Source organism: Microplitis demolitor, chromosome 10, assembly GCF_026212275.2.
Source record: "Microplitis demolitor isolate Queensland-Clemson2020A chromosome 10, iyMicDemo2.1a, whole genome shotgun sequence".
In the NCBI taxonomy this organism is placed as follows: domain Eukaryota; kingdom Metazoa; phylum Arthropoda; class Insecta; order Hymenoptera; family Braconidae; genus Microplitis; species Microplitis demolitor.
This window is the reverse complement of record NC_068554.1, coordinates 3,248,243-3,275,684: the sequence shown is the minus strand read 5'-3', so window position 1 is coordinate 3,275,684 and position 27,442 is coordinate 3,248,243. Positions and strand designations below refer to the sequence as shown.

Here is a 27,442-nt window from a genome sequence, read left to right as displayed (position 1 = left end):
AACCGATCGAAAAAAAATTAAACCAAAAATTGCTTAAATCCAAAAAGAAAAAAAAGAAAAAGTAATAAAAATATTTTTTTCTAATGAAAAAATTTTTGAAATTAAATTTTTTTCTTACAATTTATAAGACCTATTTTTTAATATAAGATCACTTGTCATTCTATTCATTCATTCATTCATTCATTCATATTCTTTCTACTTTTCTTCGATGCTTCTTCTTCTTTATCTTCTCCTTTCTTCGGCACTTAAAGAAGCAAAGAGGTCAAAAAATAAATGAAATAAAAAAGCTAACGCTCAAGACTTGGGATCTGGTCTCCTACTGTTCGATCATACATGTCACGGTATTTATCGCGTATCGGAAGCGTGTCCACCTTTTAATTTATAGGTCAGCTTATATTGTATAGAAAAGTTATTATTACAAAATATAGTATATATATTATATACACCATCATACTTATATATATTTACTACGGATATAGATAGATATATTTCAAATTTGTGCGCGACCTCACACCGTGATTTTTATTAACTCCCACGCCATTCACTAAAAAAATATATATATATATATATATATATATATATATATATATATTTTTTTTATGAACCCACCACATCCTATTTTTTCTTTATTTTCTTCTTTTATTTCCACAAAACCGCGATTTTTCTAACATTCTATTGTTATATTTACTTTAAAAAAAAACATGTCCATTAATGCAGGCTATTTATTTTAAAAATAAAAATTATTAAAAATTTTCTAAATAAAATTAAAAAAAAAAATTTTTATAAAAATTCATGACTTGGTAATTTTAATAGAAAAATTTTTCAACGAAAAATTGACAAAATTTATTATCATTTCTTTTCTCAATAATTCTTAAAAAAAAATATGTATATATATATATATATAGTAAGTATACAATGACATGGATAATCATTACGATGATGACCTCAAGCATTATGAATATAATTCTCAAGAGATTTTAGCTAAAAGAGCTACCGAAGCTACCGAAAAAAAATCAATCGTTTTTTATATTTAAACTTTTATATATTTTGGGTCTCGGTTATTCAAATGACTATAGATTTGGTAGGCCATTAACGTGCGTAGTTCATTCACAGGTTGAAAGCCGTCAGAAAAGAAAGCATCGGACACTAAACACGATGATAATATATTATATTATATATATTATGTATACAAATATAAAGGAGGAGTAGAGTAAGAGTGCAAGGGCCAGAGAAGGACTGAAGGGATTTCATTGACATCGAGTACGAGGCGTAACGAAACAATTTTTATACCTCAATGATCTCTTTTTTGCACCTCTTACTCTCACTTTTAACTGAATAATACAATAATACAACTCGACTAAGCCTTTTTTTTATTCACATCTCTTTAGTAGTTTAAAGATTTGTTTTTTTAACGAATTTATTTATTTAACACTAAAAAATTGTAGGTGGATTCGAAGTATTATGGGTTTAATTTCAATCCGAATTTATTCTGTCACTCGGAGTTCCAGAGTTTGAAAAAAAATAACTCCGCATGCGGAGTAAATAAAGAATTATTTTTTTCGGCGGAGTGATTTCGAAGACTGAGTTTATTTAGGTCCGAATTTATTCCAATTCTGAGTTTTATTATTAAAATAAACTCCTTCTAGAAGTGAATTTTACTCCAAGGGGAGCGTTAGCGTTATTATAGAAGTTTTCTCTGAAAATCCTAGAGAAATCCTAGAGAAAACTTTAAGAAAATTTTTTCTTTTACTTTTATATGCCAGCATTACAGAAGTTTTCTCTGAAAATCCTAGAGAATCCTAGAGACATCATCTTTCTCTACTTTTATGTGCTACCATTTTTCCAGAAGAGTTTTCAGAATCCTGGAGAAATCCTAAACAAATCCTAGAGACAACCTAGAGACATTATCTTTCTCTACTTATATATATCCTAACATTTTTCCAGAAGACCTCTGAATCCTCGACAAATCCTAGAGAAATTCTAGAGAAAACTTTAAGAAAATTTTTTCTTTTACTTTTATATGCCAGCATTACAGAAGTTTTCTCTGAAAATCCTAGAGAATTCTAGAGACATCATCTTTCTCTACTTTTATGTGCTACCATTTTTCCAGAAGAGTTTTCAGAATCCTGGAGAAATCCTAAACAAATCCTAGAGACAACCTAGAGACATTATCTTTCTCTACTTATATATATCCTAGCATTTTTCCAGAAGACCTCTGAATCCTCGACAAATCCTAGAGAAATTCTAGAGAAAACTTTGAAAAATTTTTTTCTCTTACTTCTATGTGGCAGTATTATAGAAGTTTTCTCTGAAAATCCTAGTCACCCGAGACTTACCCGAGTGAAAAATTTTTTTCCGTTACCATAATTTTCTCTGTATATTAATAGGTCAAAAAAAATGATAGATATTTTAGTTGAATAGTAAAATATATAATAACAAAACGACAATGTATACGCGACCGCAAGTATAAACGCATATATAGATATATGTGATTCTGTTGTTACATCACAGATGCAACAAAAAAAATGATATAAATATAGATATAGATATAAATATGTATTTGGACCCTCGAATATTGTGATTATCATTTTTATTATAACGATAGGAGCCATGTGGCTATTGTATTGTATTTATTAGAGTTTTCATCCACAAGTTAAATTCAGGACTCCCTGGTGTGAAGGGCTCCCGCTTTCTCCGTCTCGGTTTCTATGGTGCTATTTTTATATTAATATATATGTGTGTGTATGAATGTCTGTCTATATTGATGAGAACAGAATACTTATATGCAGAAACAGAACGACCGTTTGATGATTCGTAACACCAAGGGGTACCTGTCGTCGGAAATTTACTTACACTACGGCAACTTACATTTCCGGAGAACAAATTCACGCAAATTAGTCATGTCAGTTATGGGTGAAAAATCACACTAAATATCGGGGTGTTAATAGATATTAAGTAGTCTATCTAATTTTCAACGAAAGTGTATATAAATATAAATATATCATATAGAAATTATAAATAACATTTCTTTGTTAAAGAGTCTAGCTCAGTGTCAGATCATTTTTTTAATAAAAAAAAAAACAATTTCGGTTTAGAGACAAATTTAGGAAAACTAATTGTTATTAGAAAATTTTCCCAACGGTCCCAGTTAAATGGAAATTGGAAAATTATTACAAGAAATAAAAAAATTTAATTTTTCAATGATACTAAAATTAGCTGACGTCTAATAATTTTTGAATTATTTCTAAAATGATGAATTTTAAGAAAAAAAAATATTTGAAAAATTGCACTTATGGCTTTTTTAATTTTCCACATGTGCATATTTTTATTATTCATTTTTTCTAATTAATTTGCTGGAAAAAAAATCCGAAAATCCTTGTCTGCTAACTTTAGGATCATAATTTTTCAAAATTTTATGCAACAAAACTGCGACATTAAGAAATTACTCTATTATACAAAATTTTTTAAATAGTCAATCAATTTTGATACCAAAAAATTTTCAAAATTTCCGCGGGAAAAAATTAATTTAAATTTTAGTGATGAAAAAAATATACACAAAGAATTTATATTAACAAAAAAGAAAAAAAAAATGTTTAGCTTTGAAACCTACTTTCTTTTAATCGTGAAAAAGTGTTGCAACAAGTCATAGTATTACAGTAACGGTCACTGGAAATGCGCTGAGCATTCATTCTATAAAAGTGTCTTTACTTGTTTTATACTCTCGTTGACATCAAAATGTTACTTAATAATAATTTAGTGTAAAATAAATACATCCACTTATTCACTCGTGTCTCGTAATAATAACAAAAAAAAAATTATTGTCATTATTTCTATTTCTATTTTTCTGCAGAAAACTCTTCGACTTGTCCATTGAATTTAAAGCAAAACTTTTATGTGAAAGTTAGATTTTTATAGTTAAGTTTAGATTTAATTTAACTTTTAGTTTCATTTACACTTGACCAGCTAACGTTAATTTTATGACCGTCAGTGAATTTAAAAATCACTTTCGGTTATAAAGTTTTTTTTTATATACGTGCATACACGTTAGATCGTACGTGTCATGGAGAATGTGACAACTCATCCGTATAAATTTCTGTCCTACTTATTTATTTTTGACTTTATTTTTAATTCTAATATTAACTTTCCTTTTAAATTAATTACTAATTCATGCTAATAAATAATTAAATAATTCTATTATTATTATTTTTTTTTTTTTTTTTTGAGACCAAAGAAAGTAAAATTTTTTAAAAGTGAGACCTTGACTTGAGAGTCAAATGAAATTGAAAGGAAAATAATCATAAATATATTTTCTGAGTATAAAAAATACATCAAACTTGTTAGTTATTTTATATATATATATATATAAATATATATATGAACGGACGTTTATATGGTGGGGAAAAAAGTTGATGTCGATGTTTTTGTAAGACTTGGTGCCATTCTCTAATTGAAAGAGTTCGAGTGTATATATATTTAATTATATAGAAAAAAAATTTGTGAACAGATTTTGACATGTCAGTAATTTTTTATAATTTTTATATGAAAAAATAACAATTTTTTTTTTTACTACAAATAAAAATTAAATTTATCGAGTGATTTTTTACAATTTTTTAAAATTTATTTAATACGAAAATTGTCATTAATTATTCACAGTAATTAATTAGCTTTTTTTTTTACTGATAAAACCAGTTTCTCACATACGTTCTAGTTAATATTGCGTGATTTGAATTATGACTATAAATATCGCATTTAATTATAAATATTAAATAAAGCACTTTTTATTTTTTAAAATTTAAAGATAAATATTTTTCGGCGGCTAAAATATTCGCAAAAATGATCAGTTTGAAAATTATTTTTAAAATAAATTTTGTTATCGCTTTTATTGAAGAAATCACATAAGAAATTTCAAAAATATCAGATAGTAAATAAGTGAATAATTAATGATTGAAGTTGGCAGATGATTAAAAATTTTCGGATTTTTTTTTTCAACGAATAAATTACAAAAAAAAAAAATCTAAAAATATGCACATGTGGGAAATCAAAAAAAACTACAGGTGTAATTTTTTCAAATTTTTTTTTTATAATTCATTATTTAAAAAAAAAAATCTAAAAATATGCACATGTGGGAAATAAAAAAAACTACAGGTGCAATTTTTTCAAATTTTTTTTTTTTATAATTCATTATTTAAAAAAAAAAATCAAAAAATTATTAGACGTCGGCTAACTTTAGTGTCAAAATAGTTACAACATTTTTTGTTTATAAATAATAAAAATAAATAATTAATAATTAGAATGACTTTATTACCACCGACTACTGAGCAACAAAAGAAAATAAATGAAGAAATTCCACCGGATCCTGAAATGAGACGTAAGGACATTCAAGCTCTTCGTGAATGGATACTAAAACAACCCCATTTACCAAAACATATGGGTAATTAATTAATTTATCTATTAATTATCAGTAATTATTAAACGTTAAGAAAAAAAATTTTTTTTTTTTAAATTATATTTGAATTTTTCATCACAAAAAATTACTTCAATATAATTACCAAACTATCCATAAATGTGATAATTAATATTTTAGACATTAATTAATTAATTAATAATAATAATAAATTTTTTTTTTAGATAACGATAGATTGGAAAAATTTCTATTCGGTTGTAAAAATAGCATTGAACGTTGCAAGATGATTTTAGAAAGATATTTCACCGCAAGAACTGCACTTCCGGAGTTTTTTTTACACAGAGATCCAATGTCACGTGACATACAAGACTGTTGTAAAACAATGTGAGTCATCCAGGGTCCATTTCCTTTCGGATATTTATTTTAAAAATATTTTAAGTAAACGTTAAATAAAAATTTCATAAAAACTTATTATAATTATTACTAAGCAAACTCTATGAAGGTAACGTTAAATACTCAGCTCATGAGCAAATAAAATTAATTACAATGAATAAATAGTTGAGTAGTAATAAACTAAATTTAAAATAAAATAATAATGACAGTAAAAATTATATTTTCAATTACCAGAGATTACTTCGTGTTACCATCGCTAACAGACGAAGGCCATCGTGTGACAGTACTGCGATTAAAAGACAAGGATATCAATAGATTTTCTGTTCAAGCTATTACGAGACGTATACTTATGGTAATGGATGCTAGATTAACTGAGGAAGCTTGTCTTTCAAATCAAATGGTTTTTGATCTTGAGGTAAAATCGATACATACATTCAATAACTATTTATTATCTTCTTTTGCTTATTTATTTTAAAGGCATTTAAATCACAATACTTATTATTATTTAAATTTTTATAAATTTTAAACCTTGAATAAAATATATTTTTAACCACCGGTCCACTAATTTCTGCATGCGACCTTAAAATTTGTCCTTAAATTAAAGTTTATTACGCTTGCATTAACTTTCATTTTACATTAAAAGTAATTACGTGATAAAAATAACGAGTATGAGACTTGTCATTGAATAAATAAGTTTTTATATTAATTAATTAATTAATTTTTAATAAGTTAAATTTTATAAACCACCCTATCAAAAAAAATCTATATGGGAATGTAATATGGATTCTCATGTGGGTTTTTATGAAAATTTACTATGGAAATCGACACCATGTCAAAATGGGAATTCAAGTACCCACAGTTTCCCATATGTGAATCCAGATCCCATGGTTTCCCATATGGGTTTTTATATAAATCCATACTTTCATATATGAATTCTTATGGGTTTCCATATGACGTTTTCGGATGGTTTTTCATAGGAATTCAACATAAATTCCAATATAGATTCTTATATGAGTTCCTATGGGAATCCATACGAGACAAATCCATATAGGAATCTAGTATGAATTCCTATGTGTATTTTTACGATTTACCATGGAAATCTACACCATGTCAAAATGGAAATCCAAGTACCCACAGTTTCCCATATGTGAATCCAGATCCCATGGTTTCCCATATGGGTTTTTATATAAATCCATACTTTCATATATGAATTCTTATGGGTTTCCATATGACGTTTTCGGATGGTTTTTCATAGGAATTCAACATAAATTCCAATATAGATTCTTATATGAGTTCCTATGGGAATCCATACGAGACAAATCCATATAGGAATCTAGTATGGATTCCTATGTGTATTTTTACGATTTACCATGGAAATCTACACCATGTCAAAATGGAAATCCAAGTACCCAAAGTTTCCCATACGTGAATCCAGATCCCATGGTTTCCTATAAGGATTCTTATATAAATCCATACATTCCTATATTCCTATATAGATTGCTATGGGTTTTTATGGAATCCCACATGGATTTTTTATAGGGGATAATATATTTTTTCATATCCAAAAGACCCTAAAGCAACTCTTAAAAATTCAAAAACTTTTCTAGATGGAAACTAGTTTTCCCATAATATTCATAATAAAAATTTATGAAAAGAATAAAGTGAAAAATTTTTTATTATTTTTTTTCTGAAGTATGATAATGAAATCCAATTTTCTAGGGATTTACCGCTGCACATTTTGCTAAATGCAGTCCAACACAAGCGCTCGTAAGAAAAGCAATGCTCGCTGCACAAGACAGTATGCCATTACGTTTACACAAAGTTTACTTTATAAATGCACCAGCATTTATAAATAACGTTCTTAATATTTTTTATCCTCTACTAAAACCAAAACTGGTAGACAAGGTATTTCATATATTTTTAAAAAATTTATTTATTGAATATAATTTATTTATTAATTTTATAATTAGTTTCGTGTGCATTCGGGTGGAGGTGAAGAATTGTGGTCTTACATGAATAAAGATATTTTGCCAAAAGAATGGGGAGGCAAAGCTGGAACATGTAAACAATTAAATGGTATTTTCATTATTTATTTATATATTTTAATTTATAATTAGTTTTATGTTACACTGTCGGGAGTGAAACCCGGGAGTAAATTCGAACTGATTATAGATTTATTTAAATCCATATTTACTCCGATTCGAAATTTTTACATTAAAATAAAATTCCCTCGGAGTAAATTTTACTCCAAGGAAATTAAATAAACCCACATTCACACGCTTCGTATTCACTTACTAATAAATTAATTTAAAAAAAATAAATTTATTTCAGATGCATGGAAAAAAAAAGTTGAAAAATACAGAGACTGGTTTTTACAAGAAGAAAAATTAAGTAAGACAGATGAGAAAGTAAGAATGCCAACTTCTTCGTCATCATTTGCACTCGAACTTGGCGGCATTCAAGGTTCATTTCGACAACTCAATATCGATTGAATTTAATTTCCTTTTATATTTTTTTTACTCTTTATTTATTCATTTTATAACCATAGACATTACATTTTATTTTATAATTATTTTTTAAATTTCATTCATTAATTTTATTCAAAATAAAATTCATCATTAGCTATCTCATTTTCAATTATAAAAAAAAATCTATTTAGTTCTCAAGTGTCCAGTAGTTCCATCTACTGCTTGGCATAAAAAAATTTAAACTAAATCATTTTTTTTTTAAAATATCAATTATATAAATACAAAATTTAAAAAAATATATTTTTTAAATATTTGAATTTTTTTTTAAATCTGAAAATTTTTCAAACTTAAAATTTAAAAATTTATTTATTGTAAAATAAAATAGGATAAAAAAATTACTCTGTTGATTAAAAAAAAAAAATACTATTTTACGAATTAATTAAAAAATTTAATTAAAGACTTGTAATAATAATAAAAAATAAATTGAATGCATCAACATAAGGTATGTCAATTTACTACCCTTATCTCTCAACATATATATCCATCCCGGATTGATTTTTCTCAAACGTACGTCACAAAGTGTTACTCAGCATGCGCGTAAATTCACATTCATATTTTGTTATTTAAAACCATAAATTTTCTGTTTTAAATTTTAAAAATACCTCGAAAATTGTGAATCCAAATTTCATTCTATAAAAATAACAATAATTTATTTTGTTATCGATAACAAAAAAAGTAAATAAATAAAAAGATAAATTGTTTAAAAATCGGAATGTTGCATGGAGGTGGTGCAGATAGTGGTGGAACATTAGAACAGACTGGAACAGACGATAGCAACCGTTGGTTGCGTATAAGCTTGACTGTAGCGAGGTCAAAGTGGGTTCATTCAGTTTAGTAGCGTGTTTGTCATACTCTCGACACAAACTCTATTGTCTCATATAAAATAAAATAAAATTTTAAATTATTGCAACTCGTAAAAAAAAATCATTATTTTTTAAAATTCAAATATTCAAATTTTCCCACCACTTATTTTAAAAAATAATTAAAAAATTTTCTTAACTATATTTACTTTAATTGCGTATAATTAAGAGGTGCTATTATTTTAATTATTAATATGTTTATTATTTTATTGTGTTGCAATGACAGTTTCATTTACTGATTAACGATTGAGTGGAGCTTGAAGCATAATGAAGAGCATTTAAATTTAGGGTGCGGTTGGTATTGAATTTTATAATATTTTTAACCAATTGATTTTTTTTACTTTGACTTTTTATTATATTTTTTAACGACTATTTAAATTCATTATTTTTTACTGACATGACACCCGCGTGGTTTTTTGTTATATAATGGAAATTCAGTTGCGATGCAATTGCGTACTTAGTCTATGTATGTGCATGATATATAAATATATAAATATATAAATGTTTCAATGTGCAGATGCCCTTCGAGTGTTGATTCCGCGGTTTATATTTTATACTAAATAAATATTTTACTTTTGTACCGCCAACTTTTATATAATTACATTTTATGTCGCAATATTTTTCTTCATATATTTTGATAACAGATAATTGGAGTACAGAAAAAATTTTATTTATCAATTTTACTCCAAAAAATTTAATTTAAATTTTTATGTATCTACAAATTTTGAACTTTTTTTTTTGTTCATTGCTTGCTTTTGAATAATTATTTGCTATCATGATATTAAATCAAGATAATAATTAATATAGACAAGATTGTTAACACACGACTTAAGTTAAAGCTCAAAGTCGATGATACATAAAGCTGGCAATGAACTTGACGTGAGTAAGTTAAATCCTTGACAGAAATTATCGACAATAGTCAAGTTTTATATCAAGTATAGTCAATGAGCCATATCCACACATTTATACGCACAAATATATACATATATGTAGCAGTATATACACAAATATTTATGTCGTTTATAACCAAAGCTCGTTACCGTACAGTAAAAGTAAAAAATTTTTCTAGATAAATTCCAGAGATGCTCCTCATATTATTTGTCAGCTCTTATTGACATGCGCCATCACTTTCTTCGGTCAATCAATTAAAAATACTAATAATAATTAAAAATCAATAAAAAATCTTAATTATTAAAAATAAATACATTTTCATTTAGTCTGCATTGCAGCATTTTTTTTTTTTTTTTATTATTTTCTTTAAAAATCAATTTTTGAATTTTCTAATCTCTCATATCCTGATTCAAAATTTTTAAAAATCTTTAAAGACTGGATGTATCATACACACATTTTTAACGTAGCCGACGTATGAAAACATAAATAAGACATGCGTAATTAGAATCGTATTTATTAAGACGAGATAAAAAAAAAAAAAAATTTATTGAAAGATCATTTTACTGCTGCTGTTCTTTACAGATAATTTTTTAAAATTTATCAAATTACATTTTTCTTACAATTCATGTCTAGCTTTCAAAGTTTCAATTTACGTTTTTTACACAGAAAAAAAAATTTTACATGGAGCAAAAAATTTTTACGCCAATAAAATTTTCTTCAACCAAAAAAAATATTTTTTACCGCAGAAAATTTTTTCTATTTCTAAGAAAATTTTTCTTCTCATTTTAATAAAAAAATTTTTTTTGCGCCAAAATAATTTTTTTCTGTGTAAAGTCACGTATGTTCAATCTACGAAATAAATTTCAACCGGATGAAAAATAAATTTCTTTATAAATATATTTAAATAAATTAAATTACCAAAGATATATTTTTAAAATTTAAATTAAATAATCCAAGTTTAAATTACATGAGTATAAAAATAGTCTTTTAATAAAATACAACATATAGCCATGGACAGTTGATATTATTGTGATGGTAATTGTCTGCGTAAACAAGTAATGAATTAAAGGCTTGACTGTTGTATTAAAAAAGTGGAGCGAGCAGACGTCCACATGATTCACTGAGCTTTTATCATCCTGTACTTATTTTTAGAGTGATAAAGGAACTATTAAACAAGAATTAATAGAGGGTTATTAAATAATTTGACAACAATGCGCATAAATATTTCATGTCTATTATCACTAATAATAAATACTCAAATCATTTTTTTTATCAAAGACATTTGTTATCAATTTAAATTTAATTATTGTTTAACCCTTTCACACGAATGTCAATGATAACGATCTTGTGTTACGCGGAATCCATTAAATATCAGATAATATGATATTGACTTATTTTTATCAGATATACTGACATATATTACCAGCAAATAGATGTGTTAAAAAAAAATTATTACCTTGCACTTTTTTTTTATTTGCACTTATCGCGAATTCAATCAATAACTTGAGAAATAACAAAATTATATATTGTTAAAAAAAAAATTTATGAGTATTAAATAAAAATATTAATATAAAAAAAAAAAAAAATGAACAATTATTTTTTTTTGTATGAAAATTTTTCAACTTTAAATTTGTTGAACATTCGATTCTAAATATAGTAGAACCTGTGCCGAGGTCAAATCAATATGGTCATATATATATTTAACGGTTTTACGATTATAAGATAAAAATTTTGAATTTCATCTTCATCGCGTTTAGAGGCGATAGAAGAAATAAATTTACTGAGTTGTTGATAAGGAAAATTGTATTTCAGATCGAATGACCTCGAGGATCCTGAAAGAGGACGAAGAGGACGAAGAAGCAGCGAAAGTAGACTGGATCTACCGGTGACAAATTTTATGACCAGGTGTAATTGTCGGTGATGGACAATGAGCAGCCGCATCAGGAGCTGGTCAAGTGTGTCGTTGTGGGAGACACGGCAGTTGGCAAGACCAGGCTGATATGCGCCCGTGCCTGCAACAAACACGTATCGCTATCGCAATTGCTCACCACCCACGTACCCACGGTCTGGGCCATCGACCAGTACCGAATTTACAAGGACGTAAGCCGCGAGAATTCAAATAAAAAAACATTGTTGTACATAGACCTTAAACCACCTTGAAAATTAATATTATTTATCCCTTGTCCTGCCTGATTAACAATAACGATTATAACTTTTATATAATAATAATAATTATATTCATAATAATGATAGTCCTTATAACATACACTATACCTACTACTACATCCTTAAATATATTCGATTCAATAATTTGTGGCCATCGCTCCACGAATTTCCTCGGCATTGGGCCTCGTGTTCCAGGTCCTTGAGCGCTCCTGGGAGGTCGTTGACAATGTAAACGTATCACTCAGACTATGGGACACCTTTGGAGATCATGAAAAAGATCGAAGATTTGCTTATGGAAGGTAATTTTATTTATCATTTTTTATTTTTAAATCTACACTGTAAAAAATATAGCAGTCGGGGAGAAAGAGGAGGGCAAATGGGATACTCCCAAAATTTCCAAAACTACTTTTGTAAATATAATTGAGTCTTATTTTGAATTGTTTATCATAATAACTATGAAATTTTTTTTTTCCTTCGTATCCAATAATTATGTAAAATGTAATTTTAGAGGGTGTCCCATTTTACCCGCAAAAATATAATTTTTTTTTTAACGGCAGTAAACTCCGTTTACCCCCTCCCTCTAATCTACACGGTCCAAAAATTTAACACGTACACGGACTCAAAATTTTTTACAGTGTAATGACCAATCAATTTTGTACAATTGAACATGTCATTAAAAATTAATATGACAGTTATTTTGTAATTTAAATAAACTGGAAAATTATATATTTAAATTATTAACAAAATATAAATACATGTTTTTTTTAATGAACCGTAGGAGCAAACGTTTGCGTGACATTTTCACACGGAAAAAAATTCAAAGTACTTTGTTGCTTAAAAATTGATCTGTTTAATTTTTAAACTGGGTTATAAACACGTCAATAATATTATTTATTAATTTACTTAGGATATTTAATCATTAATTGTATTTTCATATTGTTCTGGTCTAGTTTAACTGACACTTTTAGTATCCAAGTAGTACGTGACCTATTTTTCCAATAAAAATTAAATATTTAAAAAAGAAAAAAAAATAAAATTGAAATTTTCATCAGCTAATTATTAAATTAAATTAAATGATCACATTTGGTGTCTTATTTTTAAAACAAATAATTGATTATAAATATAAAATAGGTCTGACGTTGTACTACTATGCTTCTCCATAACAAATCCCGTGTCTTTACGCAACTGCAAGTTGATGTGGTATCCAGAAATTCGACGGTTCTGCCCTCAGACTCCAGTCCTGTTGGTTGGTTGCAAAAATGACCTGAGATATATGTACCGTGATGAGACATATCTCAGTTACTTTCGTGACCGCAGTCCATTTGTCAGGTAATTAAAAAAAATAGTACATTATACACCAAGGAAGGAAAGGGCATTTCAATCCGCGTGTAATTGCCGATGGCAAACACTCGGACATGGAGGTCCGATTCTCCATTGTGTGTGTACATAATTTTTCACCAGATCTGCGCCGGTTTAAATTTCGGCCTCTGTTTGAAGGATTTAAATAATTTATTGCATTAAAATAAATGAATTATAGAGCGACAAGAAAAAGTGATTTAGTTATGCCAGATCAAGCACGTGCTGTTGCCCGTGAACTTGGAGTACATTATTACGAAGCAAGTGTGTTTACTTACTACGGAGTAAATGAAGTCTTTGAAAATTCAATCCGGGCGGCACTTATTGCCCGTCGTCAGCAGCGATTTTGGATGACTAATTTAAAGCGTGTGCAGCGACCACTACTTCAAGCACCGTTTTGTCCGCCCAAACCGATACCACCAGAAGTGCATTTAGCGCCCAGTACCTACGAGGAAAATATGAAAGCACTTTGGATGCGTCCTGTTCATACGGACGTAACGTTGATTGTCGGTAGTTGTACATTCTCGGCTCATCGCTGTCTTCTGGCAGCTGCATCTCCAGCTTTTCATAGATTATTTTCTATGGAACTTGTTCATGAACTTACACCTCGCAGCTCTAGTGAGAGTAGTATGGTATGTTATAATAAATAAATAAATAAATAAATAAATAAATATTTATGAAGATGATTCAGTATTTTTTACCTGTATGTTAATAGGTCAGCACATTTGGTGAAGCTACTGTTGGTGATTTTAATGATGACACTGAATGTCTTATTCGTAATGATCAAGTTAAACCAGCTAAGTAAGTTTTGAATAGTAATTAATTTAATTGATACTGTAAGAAATCTGGAGTTAAATCCGACTTTGAGTTCCGGAGTTTTAGAAAAAATAACTCCGCATACGGAGTAAATAAAGTGATCTGAATTTCATTTAAATTCACATTCACTTTGATTCTGAGTTTTAATATTTAAATAAATTTTCTTTAGTTGATTTTACTCCGAACCGGAGTCTGAATTTTATTGAAATTCGCATTCGCTTCGATTTTGAATTTTGATATTAAAATAAACTTCAGAGTGAGTTTTATTTCAAGGGGATAAATGAACACACACATCTGCTCTGAATTTATTCCGGATTTAATTTGCGTTCGCTCTGAAAATTTTTAACTATGTAATAATATTATTATAAATAAATTTATAGAGTATGGGAACAATTGAAACGTCGTTCAAGTTTTCAAGTATTGCCAACAATGGATCAAAGAAAAGCAACTGGAGCATCCCGCGAACTAAATCATCCAGCTTTTCAAAATATTCGCATTAATCTTGTAAGCACTCGTATATTATATATTTCATAGTAAATAAATGAACACTACATATATAAAATCTAAAATTCATAATTCATACATGTGATATATATATCAGTACCAAGAATTTCGTCGCGTGCGATTCGAATAAATTAGATGATGCTCTACTTTAAATTACATTTAACCATAGAAATATATCAAGCACAAGTGGTCAAGTTATCTACATCAATCAATTACTTAACTTAGTCTTTATAAAAACATTTATTTAAAAACATGAATTATACCCGCAGAATAAATTCTATTTTTAAAACTAAAAATAGTAAATTATTTAATTGCAGACGGAAAATTCAAACGGAATCCAACAACCGACGACAATAGTAACACTTTCAAAATTAATAACACCCCAATCAATGCAACAGTGTCTTCAATTTATTTACACCGGAAGTTTGGATAAACGTTATCATGATTTGCAAGTATGTATTATCAATTGTAATAAAATAAAATATTTTTTTTTAATTTATATTTAATTTTCGATGAGTAAACATCAATTGAGTATTTTCCTGTAGCGAGCCATTGGTTAAATTAAAAATAACAATAAAAAGAAAAACGTTAATCGGATTTATATAGCCGCGATAAAAATAAAATAATTCTAACCCGATTATGTTCTTTCAGACAGCTCCAATCGGGTTGTTACTGGTTAGTAAAAATTAATTTTGTTATGAATCAAGTGCAAGGTGAATTGCATCAACCATCAGATCAAAAAAAAAAAAACATAAATAAAAATAAACGTCATCCAGAAGATTTAAATTTAATTACAAGAGTTTATTAACTGATTATAATCAATTATTGATAACAATCAATGTCATCGACTCGTTACTCGTTACTAGTTATCACATTAGCATGCACTGCATCCGAGCTTAACTGTTAAAAAAAAATAGAATGTTTTTCAGGACTCATCCATCATGGCAATAAATCCGTAGCGGATCATTATTAATCATATACTTATCTATACTTGAATAGAATTCTAGGAGGATTGCTTGTCTATTTTTTTTTTATTTTTTTATTATGAATTTAATTGTTTTGTAATAAATCGCGTATGTTTGTTTGCAGGAAATACGTCAAGCTGCTGAATTTTTGGAACTGCCCCAATTGCTCATGGTACTGGGTAGCATACAAGCAAGATCACAATTTATGAATAGCGATTTGAATAATCAGTATAAACAAGTTGTGAGACAGAGATTAGAAGACATTTGTTTAGAACAAGGTAATTTACTTGTTTGTTTCCCGTGAAAAAAAAACGTCCGGCCAAAGTTTTAATTTGAGAAAAATTTGAACTTTTTTAGAGTTTTCGTAGGTGAGAACTAGAACTAGATAGAAAAATTTTTGAAATTCAAATATTTTGATCATTTTTCCCGCTAAAATTTAATTTTTTTCTCTGCCAAATGTTCTGAAAATTTTAAACTTTTTTTCAATTCCATAATTTATTAATTTCTGTCTCGTATTTCATATTGAGATTTTGAAAAAAATTGGAAATTCTCTCGAATTTTCCGACCTTTCCGAGTCAATTTATTTATAAATAAATCAATGAGTCCATTAACTCGGGTCTTCTCCTCAATTTTGACCCCCACTACGAGCTACTCTGTCTCCTACTCTATACTATATATTTGTATATTGTGTATATTTATATATGCATTGTACATGTATGTAAGCGTAGACTAAAGACTTAATGGAATTCGACTCTTAATATAAATTTTTTTTAGGTTTATTTGCTGACGTAATGTTTGAACTTGATGATGGTAACATGTCAGCACATCGTGCGATATTAACAACAAGATGTGATATGATGAAAGCTATGTTTTCCGGCGATTATCGTGAAAGTAGTGCTAAAGTTGTACGTATTTATTATTTTTCAAGGAGCCGCTAACTTTAAAAAGATAGCGGAGCTATTGATACTTACATTAATGAATAAAATTTATTACAATTATAGATTGTGTTTCCTGGTGTACGTGAATATACATTTCATAAATTTCTTTGTTATTTGTATACCGACCAAGTGCCACCGATATCATCAGCACGTTGTCTAAATCTTTTAGAATTAGCGAACAGACTTTGTTTACCACGATTAATAAATTTAGTTGAGAGTAGAGTAATCGAAGATTTAGAAAGATTATCACAAAATGATGGTAATGAAGCTGTCGAAAGTTGTTTACGTTTATTAGAACCTTGTAAGCTTCACAATGCTAATCAACTAGCCGATTGGTGTATGAACCATTTGTGTGTTAATTATAATAAACTTTGTAAAATGTCACCGCGAAGTGTACGGTTACTTGATCCAGATAATCAAGAGTATTTGAATGAACATCGTTGGCCACCTGTTTGGTAATTTATATATATATATATATATATATTTTTTTTTTAATAATTTCCATCAACTTACCCTGATGGATCCGAACTACGGTAATTTACGGCATTTTTACCGTAAAACTGCTGCAACTCTGCGGTATTTTACCATCAAGTATTGCACTGTTTACGGTAAAAATGCTGAGAATTATGAAAAATTTCGGCACTACTGTAACTTACCATAAAATGCCGTAAATTATCGTAAAATACGACAACTTCAGCGTGGAAATGCCGTATTTGGCGGTAAATTACTGTAATTAATTAAAATTCAGATCCACCAGGGTACCTAAGTAACTTATTAATGAATTCAATGATTTGCTGCAGGTATTTAAAAGACTACGACTACTACCAAAAATGTTTGGCTGAATTAGATAAAGAAAACAAACCGACGTTGAAACGTAACCGCAATCAATCAGGATGTCTCTGTTTCACGGGTTCAAGTAAAACTTCCCGAAAAGAAGAAACTGGTGGCGGAAGATCAGGTGCATCTGGTGGTGATGCTAATGCAGAACGACCGTTATTTGAAGCATCAACAAATGAATCTGGTGAGGTTGTATGACATGAGCTACGCGGCTCAGGCCGCCGTTCAATCAGATTTATTCTGATGCCTGTGCTCATAATATTCATCTGCACTATTTTTACTATTTTGATACTGCTACAGATTTATACTTAAGCCGTGTAATAAATATACATATATATCGTAATAAATATATACAATTAATAAACTAGCTTTAGATAAGACACTATATTAATTACGGAATGAATTTTTAAAATTAAACGGAACACGTTTGCGAATGTGATTAAACTTAATTTCATTTTTATTTTTTATGTACATTACACTTTTTATTCAATTTTTTTTTTTAATAACAATTATTATTTTTTAAAGTATAAATATATATACATATATTTTTATTCAATTAAGGATTGCTTAGTAATGCACAATGAAAAGTAATTTTATTATTATTTTTTTAATTTTTTTTTAATTAATATGAAACGTATGAAATGTAAGAGTCCGAATAGTAAATTAATAACGCATTTCCACTAATGATCTAGTCAAATGCTCCGAATTAATGCAGTTAAAAAAACAACAAATTTCAATGTCCAAAAAAGTTTATTTTTATCGCAATTATTACAATAGAAAATGATAATAATAAATTACATATTTGTAAGGATATGAAAAAGAAATAGATAACAGGAAAAAAGTATGATTATGCTAGGAATCAACGTCCTCTTCCGCAGTGAAAATAATCGATTAGGCTGGATCTGTCGAGATTTGTTATAAAGCTACACTCGATAATTAGATGAGACTGGGTAGTAATTATTCAAGTAATTAGGAAAGTGGTTAAACTCATAAAAATTAGCTTCGTAATTTGATACAGTGATAGCTATTAATTATTAATTATTAATATAGTTGGTAGTATATTTTTTTTATTGTCTTTGATATATTTCCAAATAAATATTATTCTCTTGAATGTTGCTTCCACTTTTTTTTGAATGGGTTCAAAAGTTATTAAATCAACTTGGTCCCTTTGTGAAATGCATATCGGTCTTAAAACAGTTTTTAATTCAATGCCTTAGCGGATCCAAATTACGGTAAATTACCGAATTTTACCTAAAATACCGCAACTTACTGCATTTTATGGTAACTTGCGGTCAATTACGGTAGAAGAAGGAAAATTGCGGTAATTTGCGATGTAATATGGCAAAATGCCGTAATTTGTGGTATTCAGAAGAATTGCCGTAAATTACCATAACGATACGGTATTTTACCGTAAAGTATGGGATTTATGGTAAAAATACCGCAGTGTTACTGCAAATTTGCGGGAAATTTTCCGCAAAATGCGGTATGTTTAACCTAAATCCTGTACTTCATGGTAAAATACTGTATTTATGGTAATTTTTCTAAATACCGGAAATTACGGTAATTATCGTAATTTACCGTAAAACGGCTCCGCTAGGAATTCGTTTTTTTAGTTGGCAATAATAATTATTATTTTTATGTAGATGATAATTTATTAATTATTGAAAAGTTTTAAAATTCTAAAACGGACTGAGTAATTATTTATCAACAATTTTATTTTGAAAAATTAATAAGTGATTAATATAATAATTACTTTATACTTGTAAAAATTAATCAGTCAAAAAATTATTATAAAATTTTTGGTCATGAAAAATTTCATTCCAATTTAATTAATCATAAATTTCTTTAATTGTAAATCGTTATATAAATAATAATTATTATAATTTAGTTTTTATGTCGAAAAATTATTGAAAAGTGACATTTCAAAAAAACTTTAAAGTTTGAATTAAATTTTGCTTAGCGCGATTGTGACCAAAAATTTTATAAAACCAAATTCTTGAGTTTTTGTAGGTTATATTAATAATTAATGTTAATTGGTAGGATTTTAAATATAATGAATACAATAAATATAATTGAGTTGCTGGCAACGTCAATTTGAATGTCAATCTAAATGTGGAGCGATCCTTTTTTTACGAATAATAACTAAAAAAAAAAAAAATAATGATATTTGATCAACAAAAAAATTATTATTTTAATTTTAAAAATGAAGTATTTTAAATTACTTTTATCCATTAAATATCTTTACAACAGTCATATCATTGCCTGTATTTTATAATTGAAGATGAAATATTAAAAACATAAAACAATGTACGTCATAAAGCTATAAGATACTTTTGAAATAACCAAAAAATTAGACATTAATAATGAAGCAATAAATTAGACAAGTAATGCATAAAAAATAAATGTAATGAAAATCAAACGAAAATTCGCTGCGTAAAAATATTTTGCACATTTAAATATGAATATTAAAATTGATATTTAAATATATCCTATATCTTAATAATTAAATTTATAAATAATAATTAACAAATTATAACTTTATAAATAATTGACAATCTATAGCTTTATCATCTTCGGACATTTTTTATACCTAAACTTAAATACTGCACCCGATGTCACTTAATGACATTAACATCATTATATATATATATTAATTAAATAATTAAGTATATAATAAATTCAAATAATTACTTATTTAATAAAAAAACCAGCAGATTTATTATTAATTTTAAATATCTTCAGCTAATAATTTTTTTATGCAGGCACAGTTAAAATATGATCTCTATAATTTATTATTGTCATTATAGATATTCAATTAAATTTTTTTGTATCAGAGCGTTATCAAAACTGTAATACTTCCAACTTTTATTTAGTAATAAAATATAATAATTATAATGCTAATACTCATTATTACTTTTTTTATTTCTTCACACTTCAGAGTATGGGGTTTTGAATCATTTCAAATAATTTTTCTTAATCAGGTATGAGTTTCATACATATTTATGAGAACCAAATATATGAATATTGCTAAAATAGACATTTTTTTAATTAGAAAATTTATTGTGTTTTAATTAATACAGTTTAATTATCTTAATCTTAAATGATCAGAAAAGTTATATTTCTTAATATAAAAAATAGTGATAATTTTAATTCTACAATGGGGATGCAAGAAGTTTAATAGCTTCTTTAATTTCATCATAAATGTCCTTATATTCAGCATGTTCTTTGATTAAAACCATCAAACTGCCTCTTTTTACACCCATCGCAGTACCGATATCTTGTCTCGATGGTACAAAACAGTATGGAATCTCTTTGTCTTCACAAACTATCGGTAAATGACACATTATTTCAATCGGAAATACGTCACCAGCAAATATCACGATCCTAAAATTTGAATAAATTAATAATTTGTAATAAATTCTGCAGTGCTTGTATCTGTTATAAAAAAACTGAACTATTTTCCGTAATTGGGAAAATTAATATTGTTTATAAATTTTCTTACCCTTTCTCCCCTTTTCTAAGATGCTTCTGAACATCCTTGAGTCCATTTCTCAAATACGTTTTTTGTTTTGATGCTAAAATTATAAAAAACATTTCATTTGTAAAGTTATCGCTTACTACTAATAATATTTAATTAATAATCAATAAATAATTACCTTTTTTAATGCATTTGTAAATTTTTTTGGTTAGTTTTTTAGGAGCCATGGGGTGTGCAATAGGATTACAATTATTTACTTTTTCTTCATAACTCATTTCTTTTCCTTCAGCATCAACTCCTTCTTCGTTTTCTTCTCTATTAAGTGTCAATTCACCCATTGTTTTAAATTTTATTTATTATTAATAAATAATTACTTGTAAAAATTGTAACCCTGCCGGTTAACTTTATAGTGTGATAATAAAAACGAAAACTAAACACGTGGTTTTACTCCAAATGTATTATGCGAATATGGATACTTTGGTATCTACAAGATGGCGCTGCCCGTAACCTCTAAAATAAAAATGTCTTCTACTTACTATTTAGAAAAATTAATTAAATAAATATTCACTAATCATAACTATTTATTTAATTAGTTAGTTAATTAAATTATTAAATTAAGTGTTTATTAATTATTATCAACAATTGATAATGTGACCACTCCATTTTGATTTTTGAATCTATGGCAAGATGGCGCCCAAGTTATATTCCGTAATTTCAAATAGTTTGCTTACGATTTATTATTTATTCTTACAAATTAATTATTAAGTTTTATAATTAGTTATTAAATAGCTTAAGTCGATTACTTTTTAGTAATTTTCCTAGTAATTTAATTGGCTGTAAGTAAAAATTATAAGGAAGCGCGGGAAAAATTCAAACTGCGCATGCGTAAAAGAAAGAACGCTCTCAACTACAGAAGATTATTGTGTTTGACGTTACACAGCTTGAGTGTAGTAAAATCCAAGCATCTACGCGTGTTTATCACCTACCAAATCGATCTAAACATCTCACGCAAAATATACAATATAAATAAATAATAATCACAACAATAATAATAATAATAATTTTAAATAAAACAAAATATATTATATCAAATTACCGTAGGACGTACAACCTGCGGTTAATAGTATGAACGTGTTATTTGTGTATTTAAAATATATAATAATAAATGTAAATGTTAAAAAAATACAAAACTGTATAAATTTGTGATACTTAAATTTGATGGAGTTACTTGGAATGAGGACGGTGTAATCACCGGCAATTATTTTTGTTTGTACTACGAAATTTAATTGCGACAATTTTTAATTGTGTGGAGTAAAGTTTTTTGATTAAAAATTTTTAAAAGAAGAGAGGGAAGAAGTAAATAAATAAAAGACCAATGAATAAATAATGGGAGTGCCTGCTCGTGGAGTATTGGCAGCATTCGTAGCAGCTGCTGCGTTTGCTATTTACAGTAATAGTTTAGGTTGCGGTTTTGTATTTGATGATATTTCAGCAATTAAAGATAATCGTGATTTAAGACCACACACACCATTGAGAAATGTTTTTTATAATGATTTTTGGGGTACACCAATGTACAAGGTATTATTGTTATTCAATAATAATGTCCATTATATGGCCAAGGAATTTTTTTTTTTTTGTTCAAGTTATGATTATAATTTTTTTCATTACTTTCGTAATTATTTTGCTAATAAAATCAAATTAGGATAATTTTTATTATATGACTCTAGGAATTTCTGTTTTTAAATCATAACTAAATTATAATTATAATAATTATTTATTTGCTAATTAAAACAGAGATAATTTCCATTATATGACCGAGGACTTTATTAGTTATTAATAAATAATAATAAAATTAATGTTATTTCAAATTTCATTTGGTGTAAAATCTATTGTCATTTTATAATCAAGAAAATCCGCATTATTTGAAACACAAAAAAGTTCAATTGAATTTGAAAGTATTTTGATGAAAATTTACTACTCATATTAATTATGTAATTATTATCAACGGAATATTAAAAATAATAAACAAAATAATGTAGTGTAAAAGGACGCGCGTCGAGTACCCCCACGGTACTCGTAGAATCACCACTTGTGTATTGATCCAATTTCTCTCACTCTCTGGTTAACTTCTCTCTTTATGTCTCTCTTTATCTCACAATCGTGTAATACTCTGACTGTTTTATTTTGATCAAATCCGATTTACTCTATTCAATTTCATTTAAACTCTTTATCCTGATTCAACATTTCTTTTTGTCTTCATTTATTTTTTATCTATCTATTCAATTTATCTCTTCATTTTTCATCACTTTGTTCTCCACTTTATTTATTTTCGTTAATCCCACTTCATTTTATCTAAACGCTATTAATTATCATTAAATGCATACAATCATACATATATAAGTTAAATAATGCTAGTTAATACCTAAGACTAACGAATGAATAAATAAATAATTTCAGGAACAATCGCACAAATCATACAGACCATTCTGCGTTCTTACATTTCGTTGGAATTACCTGATACATCAATTAGACCCAATGGGATATCATTTATTGAATGTTATATTACACGTTGCTGTTTGTATACTTTATTTTAGGTACAAATACTTAATGATATGCAATAACAATTACCTATACATGTTATTAATAAATTGATAAATTATTATATTGCAGAACTTGTTTGATGTTTTTATCAGACCTAGCGAGTTTTGTATCGGCGTTATTATTTGCTGTGCATCCTGTACACACAGAAGCAGTTACTGGTGTTGTAGGAAGAGCTGAAACACTGTCTTCCCTTTTTTATTTAGGTGCCTTTATTATGTACACAAAGGCTTGTAAAAGTAAACGTACTACAGGTAACAATAAACGTTTAAACGAAGAAACAAAATGAAGATAAAAAATATAAAATAGAGTAAACCTTGCAATCTCGTATTTAATTAAATTGTAGCCTGGAGACCAATGATGATGTCAATGCTTTGTGTATTTATTGCAATGTTGTGTAAAGAACAAGGAATTACTGCAACAGCAGTATGTGTTGTATATGAGATATTTGTTGTTCAAAAAGTTAAAGCAATAGACATATTCTTAACAATTAAATCGGCATTCGGAGGTAATAAAATAAATCCAACGTGGTCTGGTGAGGGAACTAAACGTTTAGCAGCATTAACACTTGTTACGTTTAGTCTACTTATATTAAGATTAAATGTTATGGGTTCACGCTTACCAGTATTTACAAGGTATTATATCTTAATTACTTTATTAGCCAACTATATATAAATATATTAATTTTAAAAACTGTTTCATTAAGATTTGACAATCCTGCGTCAGTAGCACCAACTCCAACGCGACAATTAACGTACAATTATTTAGCAGCAGTTAATTTAAGATTATTATTTTTACCAAGTGATTTATGCTGTGATTGGACAATGGGTACAATACCATTAATTGAAAGTTTATTAGATATACGTAATTTAGCGACATTAGCGGCACATGGAATGATTATTGGATTATTAATTGTCGCAATATTAACACGTAATCGTAAAACATCAATAATTATTATCATAAGTTTAGCATTGATGATCCTGCCATTTTTACCAGCGTCAAATATATTTTTTCCCGTGGGTTTTGTTATTGCTGAACGTGTTCTCTATGCGCCTTCAATGGGTTTTTGTATGTTAGTTGGCCATGGATGGAGTATCATCTCAGAAAAACGGTAATTATTCAAAGTTTCAAATTACACACTCAAAAGTCGTTGTAAAAAACCACAATATACCCTAAACTATCATAGATATTACAAAAATGTACATAAATAATTTTTTAGCTGATGAAATTCTGTACAAAAAATATTTCATTGAATTTTTACGTAAGTCTAATTTCGACTTAAAAATAAATAATTATTTTACAGATATTCAAAACTATCAACAGTTTTGTTAATTATTTTATTACTATCACACTCAGTGAAAACGTTTGTACGTAACAATGATTGGATTGATGAATATTCAATTTTTATGTCTGGTTTAAAAGTAAATGTACAAAATGCAAAATTATTTAATAATGTTGGTCATGCATTAGAGAGTCAGGGTCGATACAAGGAGGCCTTGGATTACTTCAACGAAGCGGTTAAGGTACAGGGTGATGATATAGGTGCTCATATTAACGTCGGTAGAACATATAATCACCTCAAAATGTTCAAGGAAGCAGAAGACGCTTATCTTAAGGTTTGTCTATTATCTTAAGACTACTTAAATAAATTAATCAATTTAAAATAATTTTATCATTCGCTTAAAGGCTAAATCATTGCTACCTAAAGCAAAACCTGGTGAATCTTATCAAGCCCGTATAGCGCCCAATCATCTGAACGTCTTTGTTAATTTGGCAAATTTGATTGCTAAAAATTCAACTCGTTTAGAAGAAGCTGATTTGCTTTATCGCCAGGCTATTAGTATGCGTGCTGATTATACACAAGCGTACATTAATCGCGGTGATGTTTTAATTAAAATGAACCGTACTAAAGAAGCACAAGAGGTTTATGAACGGGCGCTTTTTTATGATAGTAATAATCCAGATATTTATTACAACGTAAGTAATTTAGTTTTTTATTATTAAGTCTTAATTTTTCTGGGCACTTAGCTTTGAGTAAAATGGTTCTTATTTTTTTTTTTAGCTGGGAGTCGTGTTTCTAGAACAAGGCAAAGCGTCACAGGCATTAGCATACTTAGATAAAGCTCTTGAATTTGATCCTGAGCACGAACAAGCTCTATTAAATTCAGCAATACTCTTACAAGAACTGGGTCGTGAAGAATTGAGAAAAGTTGCACGTGAACGGCTTCTTAAATTACTCAGAAAGGTAATTTATTCATTTATTTATTTATTTAGCAACATATATAATAGTGATAAATTTTTTAAAATAGATATAATTAACTTTGGTATGTTTTTATTTAAATATATAGGATCCTAACAACGAGCGGTTACATTTTAATTTAGGAATGCTCGCAATGGATGATCATGATGTCGCAAGTGCTGAAAGATGGTTTAAAAATGCCGTTGCACTTAAAGAAGATTTTAGATCGGCACTATTTAACCTAGCGCTATTACTTGCTGAAGAACAACGTCCACTTGAGGCGGTTACATTTTTAAATCAGCTTGTTAGATTTCATCCAGATCATATCAAAGGTCTTATACTTCTTGGCGACATCTATATTAACAATCTTAAAGACTTTAATGCCGCGGAAAATGTAATCAACAGAAATATTTTTATTATTATTATTATTGTTAACTATTAATAATAACCATCAATAAATTAACGAGGTTAATTTTTTTTAGTGTTACAGAAAAATTCTCCAATTAGATCCGAAAAATATTCAAGGCCTTCATAATCTCTGCGTGGTTATGGTAGAACGCGGACAACTAAATCTAGCGGCACAATGTCTAGAAAAAGCTTCGGCACTGGCTCCAGAACAAGATTACATTCGTAAGCACTTATCGATTGTTAAATCACGATTGAATCGTCTTCCACCGGAACAACGTGACACGGGTGAAGTTTTTGATGACTCATTTTTACATACTGATAATAACGAAAATGAGGATTTGGAAACCGGTGACCGGACAAGCGGACAATTTATTGGAAAATCTGATGCCGTATTTCTTCACCATGGTTCTGTTCATCATCATCCTGTTAATAATAATAATAACAATAATAATAATAACGATATACACTCACATGATAATCTTGTTAATGGTCCCCATAATATTAACGGGCCATCAAGTATTCCCAAACCAACACATGTCCATGATAATGTTTTAAGCACAAAAGATGAGAGACTGAATTAATATCACGTCTATATTTTAATTATTTTGATTAAAATTTATTTATTTATAATAAATTTATATAAACTTTTTTTTCTATTAAAGATAAAATTTGGTAATTTAAAGAAGAGTATGAAATGATATTTATTATTATGAGATCTATAAATATATATATAGATATTATTTATTATTATGATATTGATGATATTAAACGTTGACCCGCCGATTAATGTAGAATTGTGTTATGTGGTGGTATTCATACGTTTAATCGTGCAGTGTGAATATATATAAAAAAAGAAAAATAATATTGGATACAGAGTATTGTTTTTTATATGAAGTATAAATAGAATGTTTTATAAAATATATGTATGTATATGTGTATATGTATGTGTATATACATATATAAAAAAAAAAAAACTAAATTTGTCTTCATTTTTTTTTCCTTGACTTCACAAATATCTTTTATCACTAGTTGATTAAAAATATTTTTTTATCATTCAAGCC

General features: G+C 27.7%; 4 protein-coding genes across 8 annotated transcripts in view; 3 read left to right on the top strand and 1 right to left on the bottom strand.

Annotated features, from left to right (window-relative positions):
• LOC103569958 (retinol-binding protein pinta) overlaps positions 1-8,484 on the top strand; it is a 38,556-nt gene extending 30,072 nt beyond the window's left edge. For 2 of the 3 annotated variants that reach the window (XM_053742396.1, XM_008547528.3), the window contains exons 2-7: positions 5,292-5,431; positions 5,629-5,788; positions 6,032-6,212; positions 7,517-7,702; positions 7,768-7,873; positions 8,129-8,484. In XM_053742396.1, coding sequence (XP_053598371.1) covers positions 5,293-5,431; positions 5,629-5,788; positions 6,032-6,212; positions 7,517-7,702; positions 7,768-7,873; positions 8,129-8,289 — 933 coding nt within the window. In that variant the 5' untranslated portion in view covers position 5,292 and the 3' untranslated portion in view covers positions 8,290-8,484. Of the gene's footprint in view, positions 1-4,435; positions 4,515-5,291; positions 5,432-5,628; positions 5,789-6,031; positions 6,213-7,516; positions 7,703-7,767; positions 7,874-8,128 lie in introns of those variants that run through there. The other variant, XM_008547525.2, reaches the window with a different exon arrangement.
• Positions 8,485-9,141: 657 nt separating this feature from the next.
• Positions 9,142-18,025, top strand: LOC103569961 (rho-related BTB domain-containing protein 1). Of its 3 annotated transcripts, none has more exons than XM_008547531.2 (13): positions 9,142-9,474; positions 11,889-12,176; positions 12,438-12,541; positions 13,374-13,571; positions 13,780-14,230; positions 14,314-14,399; positions 14,795-14,918; positions 15,236-15,370; positions 15,570-15,593; positions 16,008-16,161; positions 16,658-16,788; positions 16,885-17,276; positions 17,622-18,025. In XM_008547531.2, exons 2-13 carry the CDS (start codon positions 11,997-11,999, stop codon positions 17,854-17,856), a joined length of 2,214 nt encoding a protein of 737 aa, XP_008545753.1. In that variant the 5' UTR covers positions 9,142-9,474; positions 11,889-11,996; the 3' UTR covers positions 17,857-18,025. The 3 variants fall into 3 exon arrangements, with proteins under 3 accessions (XP_008545753.1, XP_008545754.1, XP_008545755.1); XM_008547532.2 differs by having other exon boundaries at positions 9,142-9,479; XM_008547533.2 differs by lacking the exon at positions 15,570-15,593.
• A 2,668-nt stretch (positions 18,026-20,693) lies between these two features.
• Positions 20,694-21,582, bottom strand: LOC103569962 (H/ACA ribonucleoprotein complex subunit 2-like protein). Its single transcript, XM_008547534.2, has 3 exons — positions 21,315-21,582; positions 21,161-21,233; positions 20,694-21,042 (listed from the first exon to the last, which is right to left on the bottom strand). Exons 1-3 carry the CDS (start codon positions 21,472-21,474, stop codon positions 20,811-20,813), a joined length of 465 nt encoding a protein of 154 aa, XP_008545756.1. The 5' UTR covers positions 21,475-21,582; the 3' UTR covers positions 20,694-20,810.
• A 497-nt stretch (positions 21,583-22,079) lies between these two features.
• Positions 22,080-27,294, top strand: LOC103569963 (protein O-mannosyl-transferase Tmtc3). Its single transcript, XM_008547535.2, has 10 exons — positions 22,080-22,714; positions 23,594-23,730; positions 23,807-23,988; positions 24,081-24,369; positions 24,441-24,845; positions 25,038-25,350; positions 25,421-25,711; positions 25,797-25,979; positions 26,083-26,367; positions 26,456-27,294. Exons 1-10 carry the CDS (start codon positions 22,523-22,525, stop codon positions 26,960-26,962), a joined length of 2,784 nt encoding a protein of 927 aa, XP_008545757.1. The 5' UTR covers positions 22,080-22,522; the 3' UTR covers positions 26,963-27,294.
• Positions 27,295-27,442: the final 148 nt, after the last annotated feature.

Coding starts and splice junctions, on each gene's coding strand:
- LOC103569961 (XM_008547531.2), top strand. CDS start 11,997: ATGGACAATGAGCAGCCGCATCAGGAGCTGGTCAAGTGTGTCGTTGTG. Junction 14,400..14,794: donor GATCAAGTTAAACCAGCTAA/GTAAGTTTTGAA, acceptor ATAAATTTATAG/AGTATGGGAACAATTGAAAC. Junction 15,594..16,007: donor CTCCAATCGGGTTGTTACTG/GTTAGTAAAAAT, acceptor GTTTGTTTGCAG/GAAATACGTCAAGCTGCTGA.
- LOC103569962 (XM_008547534.2), bottom strand. CDS start 21,474: ATGGGTGAATTGACACTTAATAGAGAAGAAAACGAAGAAGGAGTTGAT. Junction 21,234..21,314: donor TTACAAATGCATTAAAAAAG/GTAATTATTTAT, acceptor TTATAATTTTAG/CATCAAAACAAAAAACGTAT. Junction 21,043..21,160: donor CTTAGAAAAGGGGAGAAAGG/GTAAGAAAATTT, acceptor TTCAAATTTTAG/GATCGTGATATTTGCTGGTG.
- LOC103569963 (XM_008547535.2), top strand. CDS start 22,523: ATGGGAGTGCCTGCTCGTGGAGTATTGGCAGCATTCGTAGCAGCTGCT. Junction 24,370..24,440: donor CGCTTACCAGTATTTACAAG/GTATTATATCTT, acceptor TGTTTCATTAAG/ATTTGACAATCCTGCGTCAG. Junction 24,846..25,037: donor AGTATCATCTCAGAAAAACG/GTAATTATTCAA, acceptor ATTATTTTACAG/ATATTCAAAACTATCAACAG.